Source organism: Hibiscus syriacus, unplaced genomic scaffold (assembly GCF_006381635.1).
Source record: "Hibiscus syriacus cultivar Baekdansim isolate YM2019G1 unplaced genomic scaffold, ASM638163v2 tig00111402_pilon, whole genome shotgun sequence".
NCBI classification, from domain to species: Eukaryota; Viridiplantae; Streptophyta; class Magnoliopsida; order Malvales; family Malvaceae; genus Hibiscus; species Hibiscus syriacus.
Genome location: NW_024063082.1, coordinates 4,173,359 through 4,186,494, shown reverse-complemented (window position 1 = coordinate 4,186,494; position 13,136 = coordinate 4,173,359). Strand labels below are relative to the sequence as shown.

At 32.6% G+C, this 13,136-nt stretch overlaps 1 protein-coding gene across 1 annotated transcript; it reads right to left on the bottom strand.

The window, feature by feature from the left end:
- Positions 1-6,129: 6,129 nt before the first annotated feature.
- Positions 6,130-9,448, bottom strand: LOC120162115 (CBS domain-containing protein CBSX6-like). The gene is made up of 3 exons (XM_039172294.1): positions 9,054-9,448; positions 8,400-8,775; positions 6,130-7,182 (listed from the first exon to the last, which is right to left on the bottom strand). Exons 2-3 carry the CDS (start codon positions 8,741-8,743, stop codon positions 6,252-6,254), a joined length of 1,275 nt encoding a protein of 424 aa, XP_039028225.1. The 5' UTR covers positions 8,744-8,775; positions 9,054-9,448; the 3' UTR covers positions 6,130-6,251.
- Positions 9,449-13,136: the final 3,688 nt, after the last annotated feature.

The following is a 13,136-nucleotide window of genomic DNA, read 5'->3' as shown; positions in this document are numbered from 1 at the left end:
CCCAAGTATATCTAGAATAGTCATCTACCAAGACAAATGCATATTGTTTTCCACCCAAGTTAGTAGTCCTAGTTGGCCCAAAAAGATCTATATGGATAAATTGTAATACTCTACTAGTTGATACATCATTAATGGATTTAAAAGAAATTCGCTTTTGTTTTCCTTTAGCACGAGCATCACAGATTTTATCATTATCAAATTTAAGCTTAGGCAACCCTCTTACTAAGTCTCATTGAATTAGCCGTTGCAAAACACTCATACTAGCATGTCCTAGTCTCCTATGCCATAACCAACTATCATGTTCATCCTTAGCAACTAGGCACAAATTAGTCATATCAATAGAGTCTAAATGCACCATATATATGTTTCCTATTCTATGACCAACAAGCATAATCCGATTAGATGCAATGTCAATGACTTTACAACCATTAATTTCAAACATGACATTGAATCCTTTGTATCATAATTGACTAATACTCAATAGATTATGCTTTAATCCATTCACATATAATACATTTTTAATTTGTATGGAAGAGATATTACCTATAGTACCAATACCTTCAATGTGACCTTTTGAATTATCACCAAAAGTCACTTCTCCTCCATTTTTGATGTTAAGCTCTATGAACCGGCTTTTGTCTCCGGTCATGTGTCTCGAGCATCCACTATCAAGGTACCATGAATTTGGATTTGTTTCCCGTGCCTTGTAGCAATGCTCTTTTTCCTACAAACATAGATTAATTTCTAATTTTTGGTACCCAAATTCTTTTGGGTCCATATTCATTAGTTTCTAAAATCCTTGTCCCCTTAGGTATCCATTTATGAAGGACATTTTTATCTTTAGTAGTAATGAGTTCTTTAGGAACCCATATACTTCTAATGATTTTACCATTTGAAGTTCTTTGAGGACTTATATGATTGTAGTTTCTAAAACTTTTCTTAACAAAGTTGGATTTTGAATTCTCACATTTTTCAAAACTTTTTGTACCAACCTTATTAAAAGAAGTTTTAAGATCATCAATCTTCTTTTGATGATCATCATGAACTTTTGAAAGTAAGTTATACAAATCGGTATTTTTCTTTTCAAAATCATTAATTTTGATTTGCAATTCTTTTATCTTACTTTCAAGCTCATTGTTGGTCTTGGATAAAAGACTATTTTCAATTTTCAATTTTGAAGTATCATTTTTGTATTTTGAAAACAGAGTCTTATAATCTGAAGCCAAATCATTATAATCCTCTAATAACTCATCATAAGATAATTCATCTTAATCAAATGAGTTAGAGGTTACCTTAGAATCTTCCCTGATAGCCATTAAGCACAAGTTTGCAACTTCTTGTTCCTCTTCATTGAAACATTATTCATCGCTCCATGTAGCTACATGAGCCTTGTGCTTCTTTTTTGATTGACCCTTTTTCTTCAATTATGGGCAATCATAATTGACATGCCCCGACTTTTTGCATTCATAGCAAATGATCGAGTCTTTCTCATTTGATTCAGTTTTGAAGCCTTCATTGCGTTTGAATTTTCTTCCTCGGTTGGGCATCACCAACTTTCTGAATCGTTTGGCAAATAATGTCATTTCCTCGTCATCATCATCGTCATTCGAATCACTCTCATCTTTTGTGGATTTGAGAGCAACTCCAATGTTTTTATTCTTCTCATTCTCCTTTGGTGTATCGTCAATCTTATCGAGGTCCACTTCATCTTCAAGCATCATTTCATGAGTGAGAAGGGAACCGATTAGCTCTTCAAGAGTTAAGGACGTTAGGTCCTTAGACTCGATGATTGTCGTCTTCTTTGATTGCCATGATTTTGGAAGAGAGTGGACTAACTTCCTCACAAGCTTTTCATTTGAAATGATATCTCCATATGATTTGAGACCATTGACAATCGTTGAAAATCTATCCGTCATAGCTTTGATATCTTCATTTGATTTCATCCTGAAATTTTCATAGTTATGCGTTATAATGCTAATTTTAGATTTCTTTACCTCATCAATACCTTCATGAGTGACTTGAAGCTTGTCCCATATTTCTTTGGCGGTTGTACAAGATGAAACTCTTCCGTATTCATCTGGTCCAAGAGCACAAAATATTATATGGATGGCTTTGGAGTTGAGCTGGAACATTCTTGTCTCTCCTTCACTCCACAACCTTGGATGAGTGAGAGGCTTGATGTTTCCTTCTTCTACGGCATTCTATGCTCCCATGTCACTTGCTTGAATGAAGTACATCATCATATTTTTCCAATAGGCATAGTTAGCTCCATTGAAGAAAAGAGGCTTGTTGGCGGGCATCGAATCGAGACCGAAGTCGTAATTTGAAGCGGAGGCCATTGATGACTTGATAATCGATGTAACTCTTCTCGAATCGACTCAAGAGGCGATTAAACCTTCAAATGAGTGAGGCTCTGATACCAATTGTTGAGTTAATTGATCGATGGAATCGTCCAAGTGGGGGGTGAATTGGCAATAAAAATTTTGGTGGAAGCTTTTGCAGAAAATTGAAAGTAATTACACAGTGATTTACAGTGGTTCGACTTTATCAACCAAAGTCTACGTCCAGTACCTTAGATATCCACACTAAGGATTTTCCAACAAATTCACTAATTTGTTCTTTCTTTTGAGGCCAAAGAGATAACAACTCCCTCAAGAATATACCCCAATTCTTGAGAACACTCTTTTCACAAAGAGAAGATTACAAATTTGCAAACTCACAAGAAAAAACCTCACAATGCAAATATGTTTGGACAATTCTAGAACAAAGAAATAACACTCAAGAATAAATACAATTGAGCACAATAAGTGTTCTTGAAAGCAAAATGAATATTGAATGAAAAATAGGTTTGAAATGCTCAAACTTGAGGTTTGATACTTTCTCTTTGATTCTCTCTTGATTCTAATTGCTTGATGTTTCTTATTCTTGATCAATGGCTTCTAAGCTTGTTTAAATACACATTCAAATGATTCTGAACGTTGGGGATGCTTAGTGGAGTCAATATAGCCGTTTAAGTGTGAAAACAATTAATAAATTCAGTTGGGAGCGTCAGTGCATCGATGCATACCCATGGTGCATCGGTGCATCAGTGTAAAATTCAAATATTTTGACCGTTGGACCCTTAGTGCATCGGTGCACTAAGAGTGCATCGATGCATCAAGTGCATTCGATGTTTCAAAATAGCCAAAGTGCATCGATGCATGGCTGGTGCATCGATGCATCAAATGCATTCGATGTTTTCATAAAATCCTCAGTGCATCCGTGCATGGTATGTGCATCGATGCATGAAATGCATTCGATATTCAATTTAATTCATGGTGCATCGATGCATGGATTGGTGCATCGGTGCATCACTCTGAAAAATTGATTTTAGGCTTGATTTGAGTTCAAAATACTTTGTGAAAATTTGTTTAAAAATAGTTTAAGTATAAAACACAAATTTACACATTTAGTAAGGTTTAAAATTGATCTTGAAAGACTTGGAGTAATAGCTTGATATTCGAGTAATTAAATTGAATATACTTTTAGAAAATCATTTGTAAAATCTTAAAATTCATTTAACTTAATTTGTTATATCGAAACATCAAAATATTTTTCAACATATTTCATTTGAAAAACTATATAAACAATAATATTAATTTTTTAAACAGTAATTGACAAATTTTTTAAACATTAATGCCTCGTTTTGGTACATGAATTCAAACCTTAATTATTGGTTTATCCATAATATAAAGTAGAAAATAAAACTGAAGTATGGAACAATAAAAATATAAAGAATAATTATTATAAATTTAATCTTGAAACTAGAATAATGTGTAAAAACTAACGTAGAAAGCAAAACATCTATAAAATAAATAAAATATTTACTTATTTTTATTCAAATCAAGTAACGTGAGTGGATAAAAAATAAAATTAATTTATTATTAACTCGTATACTAAAACAGGAAAAAGTAATACTTCTATCAAACATATTATAAATATTAAATTTGTTTAAATTTAGACTTATTTTATTATTTCATTAGTATAAAGACTGAATTCAAATTAATTTGAATCATTTTTTATAATAAAAAAACTATAATGATCCATCTAATAATCAATAGATTAATTTAGTTCAATCAACAATTAGTTGGTTTAGTTATATGAAAAACTAAATTTTTTAAGTTAGATCAAAGATTTAAATATTGACGATTACGAATAAAACAAACTTAATTGAGAATATCACCTCATAATAAATCTATGCAAAATAGATTAATTTGGTCCAATCTTACCATAAACATGGGTGTTCAAACGGGTAATTCGGTTAACCGATCGAACCGAATTACCCAAATTTCATTAATTGAATTTTTTTCCCATTAACCGTTAACCGAACCAATTTTTCTCTAAAAAATTTAACCGAACCGAACGAAGTATGATTAGTTGATCGTTTAACTGAATTAATCTAAATTTATAAATAATATATATTATATATTTAATTTTAAATATTTTTTTGTTTATTTGGTTAATTTTGTCGGTTAATTCGGTAAAAATCAAATTCAAACACCCCTAAAGTTACATAATATATATATATTTATTTATTTATTTAATAATTTCGGTTAATTTAGTTAATTAATCGATTTCGAATCAAATTAATCGAAATCAAAATTTTAAAAAAATATTAATTGTTATCCGATCGATTAACCGACTAAAATTTCGATCCAATCGATTAATTCAATTTTAACCGAACAGTAAACCCACCTAATCATAAAGACACCTGCGATGTATGGTAATTAGGTCTGTGTTACTTGGTATATGATGTGATGATTTGGACATGATGCAACAACCCATGTGCTACTTTAAAGCAAGTACCAATCGCATGAGTTGGCAAATCTACCATTACCTTAAAATAAAAAGTATTTTCTATTTTTTATACAATTATACGTATCATGAGATTTGATTGACACCTAGGATAATATAAATCAGAGAGTATTTTTTTAATTTGATTGGTTTATCCAAGTCCTTACTTTTGTTTTTTTATTATTATATTAGGAAAATTATTTTGTTGTCATAATGACATCAGCTTGCATGAGAGTTGAGGCAGTATTGATGAGCGTGATTACTAATTAGATGTAGCCGTTTGTATTATATGGGATCCACCATCAAATGATTTTCATTATATAAGTAGCTTCAAAATTCAACATCCCAAAAGATTATGAGCATAATGATAAAAACGATCTATAATATTTAGTTAAACAATTATTTTAATTTATGTACTTTTAAGCATTATGTTTATTTTTTAAGGAAAAAACTTATATATAGATGAAAATTGTTAATTAACGAATTATCAAACTCTAAAATAAATTTTTTTTAAAACGTTGGTGATCAAAATATTTTAAAAAAAGGAAAAAAAGTTAAAATAACTATTTAATCTAACCTTAAAGACTTATTTATCCAATAATGAAAAGTTGAGGAGCCAAGAAAGATGCTTAAAAAAATACAAAATAATCGATTAATCAATGTTAGGGCTATTTTTTACATTATGCCAAGACTATAACAAAGATAAATTCATATGTTTAGAATCAATTAATTACATATATTTGTTTGTTTAATTAAATTTTATATTTCAATGTTTTTCTTTAAATATGAATTGGATTTAAAATTAATAAAAAATTTAACTATAAAAATAGATAAAAATTAATTCTGTTGATTTTAAAAAGGAACTCATAATATAAAAAATTAATTAATTGATTTTAGACTTATTTAAAGAATAAATTATAAATTGTAATTTGCCATTTTTTATTAAAATAAAAAGTTAATGCCATATATGTAATTATTTCATATTGTATGTTAAACTAAAATTATTATATTCTATTGATAAGATCTTTAGGTCAGACAAATTTTTTTAAATGAAAAAAGGCATTTGATTAAGCAATTATCATTTCCCGTCTTTCACGTTCCGCCGACATCCTTTATTATCATTTAATTAATATTAGTCAGTCGTATACACAGACTTTCCTCAAGTCAACTCACCCCACCTCTCTCTCAATCATACCAACTCAATGAATTTTTAATGCATTTAAAATTGTTGTTTTTAATACCATAATTATGAAAATATAGGAAAGTACGAGAAAAGGTACCTAATAGCATCCGATAAGAATAAGAAACGTGCCACGTTCTTATTACAAACATTTTTTTTGTAGAAATAAAATTCAGAATAACACGGAAACACGCTCATAAACATACACAACGGTAAACAAGGGGGGAATGAGGGGAACTCAACTTTGAATTTCCGAGGTGAGCTCCGTGATAGATGGAGTTGAAGGAATCAGTGCGGCGGGTAGTTTGGTCACTGCAACCAAAATGTCGGAGTAACCAACCACCCCGACTAAAACATCATCATTATCATCCTCGGTCACCCACACGTGGGTTGCCCTATGAGACAGCATTTGAGCCATGACCGCAGCTAAAGAACTCGAAGTTTTACATGTCAAGGGTGCACTTCTGCCCCTATACATGCTCCTGCCAACACCGAAACTCGGGCTCACTGGGTTAAACCCGATGCTTCTACTACTGAATCTCCTTAGCCTTGCTGACCCACCACCATTGGCTGTTTTATCATCTTGAACTGAAGAATTAACAGAAACATCGGGAAGCAATCTCGAACTCACATTATCCTCAACCCCCATAACAAATTGTCCCGCTGATAGGTTGGCTAAAGCCCAAGCAGCTGCTAAATAATCACATTTCCATAGTTTAGAGGCCGAGATTTCTCCTATAATCTTATGGTGACCATCTGGTGTGATCTCCAAAACGGCAACTGCACTGGGATCACCGGGATGCTTTTGAGTTGCTTCTAAAGCTGGGAGGGAGGCTTCAATAGAACTATAGTCCAGGTTAATGGCTCCGAGCGAGGAAATAGAGGAGAGTGGAAGAGGAGCTAGAGCACCAAGGCAACCAATGAGGAAACGGATAATGTCTTCTCTCGAGAGACAGCAAAACTTGTCACGCATGTAGGTGGAGGTGGATGAAGAGGAAGGGCGGTTGGCAATAGCAATGAGGTTGCTGCTGCTAGAATTTTCATTATTCTTGAGCCACCTCCCATTATAAAGAATTGAGAATCTCTTGCTCATGCCTTTCCATACCTTGCTCTTTGGAACAAGAAGTCGCCTCACACCCTGCTTCATCATCTCGAGAGCATCTATCAATCTAGTCCAACAACAAAGAATTAACAAAGCCGATAGAGAACATTGAAGGCAGAGCCAAAATAAAATTTCTTTTGTCCACAAATTTCTCGGAATAAAAATGCCACTACAAATAAAATCACCAACAAGAATGAAATCTGCTCTTTTCTTCAAATGAACCACATTGAACGAGGTAAAGACTCGCAATACTTATGCAGGTTTCACATTACTAACCAAATAAAAATATCAAATTAGACACTAAACCATATAATTAAAACAAAATAAACATAGAGCTCTCTCATGAAAAACATACTATTTGTTTAATAGCCTACTCCTTAGATGGGATCAAAACTTAGACATGGTAGTGGAAAATATAAATTTCATTGCCGTTTGTGCCTTGAGGTATCAAAATTAGACATGAAACAACTTGTTGGCAAAATCTAGCAGACATGGCTATACATAGTAAGCTAAAAACTGACACAAAGGATGCAACGTCGACTGCAACCACAAGATGCTTGCTCATAATCAAAATATATTCCAGTATCGAAACATATATGAATGTATTCAATACAACTGCTTAACTCTACAAAAACAGGCCTAGTTAAAACCATGTCCATTAGCTACCTAAATAATTCTAAACAGATATGCATGCATTCGATGTTGACATGAGTCCAGATTTTGGTTATCTTAGGGTGTCTACAAGGAATGTTCCTAGAACAAGTAGTAAAGCTGCTTTTCAAGAGAAAAGACTTTTTAGAAAGGAAAAAAACCAAAAACTTTATTCTGGAAAAGATACTAGTAACAGCTTCGGTTAAAAAAATGGAATCTAGACTCCAAAAAAGTAAAAATTTGGACATGTTTTATTATCAAGAGCAAGTCACCACGTAAAGCTCCAATGCTTCTCCATGGAGTTGAAGCAATGCTCCATGGTGTTGTATCCTACGTCCATGGTAGTTAATCTCTCCACCATGTACGAGTGCAGAGAGAAAAGTATAAATCACTTGAAACAAAGCATAAATCAGGTATGCCCTGGCCCTGGACTGGGGAGCCACCTGACCTAAACTTTATGTAACCAAAAAAAAGCATAAATCACTTCAACATAAAGTTAAATCATGAAAATTCTTGTGATACTAAGGTCATAGGTCAATCCTCTGAAAAAAGTGGAATTTTTTTACAACATTTCTAAGCTGGAATAAATAAATAAAGAAGCAAGTGATTAAACATAAGCAGCAATGAACTAACCTGGTGGCAGGATCAACAATCTTCAGGAGAGCATTATTAGGGACAACAACATCAGCAACTTGTGTTTTCATAGCTTTATCTTGATCTTCCAAACAATGAGTTTTAGCTAAAAAGGAGACAATATCAAGTGAAGTTAAAATACCAACAAACCTCTGTTGTCTCATTTCATTCTTTTCAACCATTCCCACATGAGATATCCTCTTCCAAACTGGTATCCCACACTCTGTTGATTCTCCTATTGCTCTTATAGCTGCTTCCACCGTTTCTGTTTCCGAGAATTCAACCAACTCCGGCTTCCCTACAGTCAGATCCCCAACCACATGGTACAAAAGCACTGATGCCATTCCTTAAATTTCCTATTTGTTTACTGAGACAACTGGAAAGAGAAAAGAAAAGACATACAAAAACAAAGAAAAACCATCATTAAGATCTGAATTATTCATCCCAATTCGATAAAGGGTGCTTTTATTTTCAATTACCGATTTGTTTTAATCAATCTAAAGTTGAATACTTTCCTTCACTTTATCAGTTTCTATAGCCAACCAAACAGAAAAATCACAACAACAAGAAGAAAACCGTCCACGAGAAGCTACTGAATTTCCTATAAAACTTACAAAAGTTCAATTTTACAAGATAAAAACGCCAAAAGGATACCTTCTTAAATCAAATATCCGAGCTTCTTCCCCCTGATTCACCTTCGAAATGAAAGAAAAATCGGGTTTTTTTTTCTTGAAACCGGGGAAAACCGGTAGGAAGGAAGAGTTATAAGAGAGAATGGAGGAAAATAAGGAGGAGGTGAATGCCAGTGATCGGTAATTTATGTAGAATCAGAAGAAAGCAGAGATATGGAGCCATGGAAAAGCAGGAAGAAGAAGATGCAAAGAAACAAATTTATAGAAACAGAATCCCATTCACGATGATCTCCCGTTTGCACTACTGACAGGATTGGTGTGGCAACAAGCCTATATTTTGGGGGAGGAAGTAAATTTTCCTTCTGCTTTAGCCTTCTTTGGAGTGTTTTGCCGAATACTGATAAGATTGAGAGAAAAATAGAATAAAATTTGGCGAATTATTGAGGGTGGCACTGGCAGCCTGCCAAGTGGGCCTCTCTGGCAAATTAAAATAGATACCGTGTACAAATATATTTTTTAAATAAATTACATTAAATACCATTGGGTTGTAAATAATGTATTATTTAATCACTAAATTTATTAATTATAATATTAAATTTTAATTATGATTTAATATCTTTATTAAACGGTTAAATTATTAATAAATGTAATATTTGATCATTTTTCTTGTGAACTTTAATCTGACTATTAAATTTTAAAATATTTTAATATAATACTAAATTTTAGTTAATATATCAATTAATCAATTTGATTCTTATAGAAAGTTATAATCTCTTTCAATTATTAGTGTCGATAAATCGTTACTCGTCATCATCAAAATTCACGATAAATTTAATATCAAAATATTTTCATTTTACTCTTATTTCTTTTTTTGAATTATATTTTTTTATAAAATTTACTAAAAATTGACAAAATATATCTAAAGACATGTCGTTTTAATTCTCTGATCTCTTCTAACAACTGTTTGACGAGATTAAGTTCGATATTTGATATTATTCTTCTAAAAAGATACTTCTCACAATTTAAATTTTCAAACAAACACATCAAAGACCTCAAATTTTGAAAAGTCCTTAAATGAAAAAACGACAAATCTTTTATGTATATTTTAATGAGTTTGAAAGAAAAAAATTAAATCGATAAAATGATAAAAAATAATGAGATGGGTTTATCGATATTTAAAATAATAGTAAAAACTTAAAAAAAATATTTTTTATGACAACTAGAAGTAAGTGACATAAATCTTTAAACACTCTAAATAGGTTATAATTTACAAATATAAATTTACAAAATATAATCTTGAGTCAAATTATATATTAAAGTCAAAATTAAGTTGAGACTAAATTGTAGTTCAAACTCAAAATCAGAGTCAAATTGTACCAAAAAAAAAATAGAAGCTAAATTGTATATTTCAATGGCCAAAAGGTCTATTAATCCTATTAAAGAATGGATTGTTTTTGAAATTTACGTAATTTTTTTCTTAGAAAAACATAATAGGAGGTGAATTATTTTGGTGGGATTATGATTATATTATTGTGTTGAAAAAAATTAGATTATTAGAGTTTGAAATGCTACTTTTGTATTTTATTTGTTAACATTTTGGTTTTTCTTGGATAATTCAAAAATTTATTACTCAAAATAGCAATGTTGCTACAACCAATCAACCAATCAAACAAACAAAAGAAACTATTAACAACCAAGAAACAAAAAATGATTGGTTAGACTATATTCCAAGCATTACAAAGACTAAAGTTAATACTATCAAGTCTATTAATTGGTTTGCCCCTTAGACAAATGGCCACGACATCCTTGATTTCTTTAAGTAAGGCTTCAACATTTCTTCGACGTCCGAGGAAGGTTCTGCAATTACGTTCTTGCCACAAAGAGTAAATGAAAGCAGACCATGCAAGCTTCAAGATGATAGTGATAAGTGACTTCCCTTTTCAATAAGAACTTGCCCAAGCAATTAATGCATCCCAAGACATGTTAGAGGAATTCATACCATTAAGAAGCAAAATTGAGCTCCAGAGGTCGACTGCCAAATGACAGTGGGAGAAGAGATGGTCTCGTGACTCTTGGAAGGAGTTGCTGTTGACACAAATACTATCAGAACAGATTCTCATTCGTTAGAGACGATCTCTGGTAGGAAGTCTGTCGAGGATGGCCATCCAAGAAATCATATTGTGCTTAGGAATATGCATTGGAAACCAGTTTAGTCGATGCCAAGAAACCTTCTGCTCTTGCGTTAGAGTCATTTCCCAAATTTCTTTAGTCTGCAAATGACCAGCAGTGAAGAGAGAAAAAGAAACAGTCCTCAATTTAAGAATCCGTTTAATGCTCCAGCTTATAGTTGCTCCAGCTTGAAAATGACATAAATCTTGATTCTTTAGGACATAGCCATTAAGGCATGCTACCCAAATGGATTTGTTTCCTGCTAGGATCTTCTTGATAAGATTAAAAATACAGACTCTGCACCATTCTTTTAGATTTTTTAGTCCAAGGCCTCATTCTGACTTAGGAGGACATATACGTTCCCAACTTACTCTGGCTCCAACAGCCTTTTTATCAGCTATTTTCCAGAAGAATCGGGAGCAAATGTGCTCCACCTTGTTTAAAATATAAGCAGACAACATAAGTTGTCTACACCAATAATTGCAGACACTGTAAAGGATAGTTTTAATCAATTCAAGTCTGCCTGCATAACTTAAGTTCCTACCAGACCAGATCTACAACCTTTGTTTGATTTTGGTTAGTAAAGCTTCACAATTTTTGTCAGTGAGCTTACGAGAGACGAGAGGAATACCAAGGTATTTGATAGGAAGAGAGCCACTTTTAAAGCCAGAGATCCTTTTGATGTTATCCATTATGCTTAAGGGAATACCCGCAGCAAAGAGCTCATATTTAGAGGAATTGAGCTTAAGACATGAAATTTTATGGAATTGGTAAAGTACACTAAGCACACCTACCACCGAGTCCACATTACCTTTACAAAAAATCATAATATCATCCGCAAAAGATAAGTGAGTGAGTCCTAGCTTGTTGCATTTAGGATGGAATCCAAAAATTCTTTTATTTGCAGGCAAATTGAGCATTCTAGATAAGATGTTCATAGCAATAACAAAAAGGTAAGGGGAAAGAGGATCCCCTTGTCTAAGCCCCCTATCCCCTTTGAAAAAACCAATTAAGGTACCATTGAAATAAATATAGTATCTGGCTTGAGAGAAATATTCTTCAATCCAAGCTATAAACTGACGAGGGAGCTTAATAACTTTAAGGATAACAAAGATGAACCTCCAATCAAGAGAGTCAAATTCCTTGTGGAGGTCAATTTTCATGGAGCATCTAGGGGAAATGGTTTTCCTACCATAACCTTTAACCATCTCTTGAGCAAGCAGTGAATTATCAATAATGCTCATTCCTCTTATGAAAGCAGACTGATTAAAATAAACGATCTCAAGAATGTAAACATTCAGCCTGTTAACAAGGATTTTAGATATAGCCTTATAGATCACTGAACAACAGGAAATTGGTCTAATGTCTTTAATAGTACTTGGGTTAGGGACTTTAGGAACAAGAGCAATAACAGTGGAATTAAAGGTTGGATTAATGATGTTGTTGCTAAAGAAATATCTAACAGCTACTTTGACATCCTCTCCAACAATTGGCCAGGTTTTCTTGAAAAATAAGGGAGTGAAACCATCCAGTCCCGGAGCCTTATCATTTCCTTGGCAAAAAATGGAATTATGGATTTCTTCATCGGTAACATCCCTAATGAGGCTGATTGAAGCTTCAGAAGGTAATGAGTAGTTTAAGAGGTCTTTGAGAATGATATGATCAATCTCCTTTAAAGAAGTATCAGCAGAACCAAGCAGTTTGGAATAGAATTAAATCACTTCTTGAGCCATTGAATCAAAAGATTCTAATTTGTTTCCTCGATCATCCACAAGGACCCTTATAGTATCCTTTTTGTTTTTAAAGGCCACTATAGAATGGAAAATTTTAGTATTTTTATCACCATCACGAATCCACTGGACCTTTGCTTTCTGCTTAAGGAACTCTGCTTCAGCTTCCTCCAGTAAATTTAAATCATCTTGAAGACTAATTTCCT

Coding starts and splice junctions, on each gene's coding strand:
- LOC120162115 (XM_039172294.1), bottom strand. CDS start 8,743: ATGGCATCAGTGCTTTTGTACCATGTGGTTGGGGATCTGACTGTAGGG. Junction 7,183..8,399: donor ATTGTTGATCCTGCCACCAG/GTTAGTTCATTG, acceptor TTGTTGGACTAG/ATTGATAGATGCTCTCGAGA.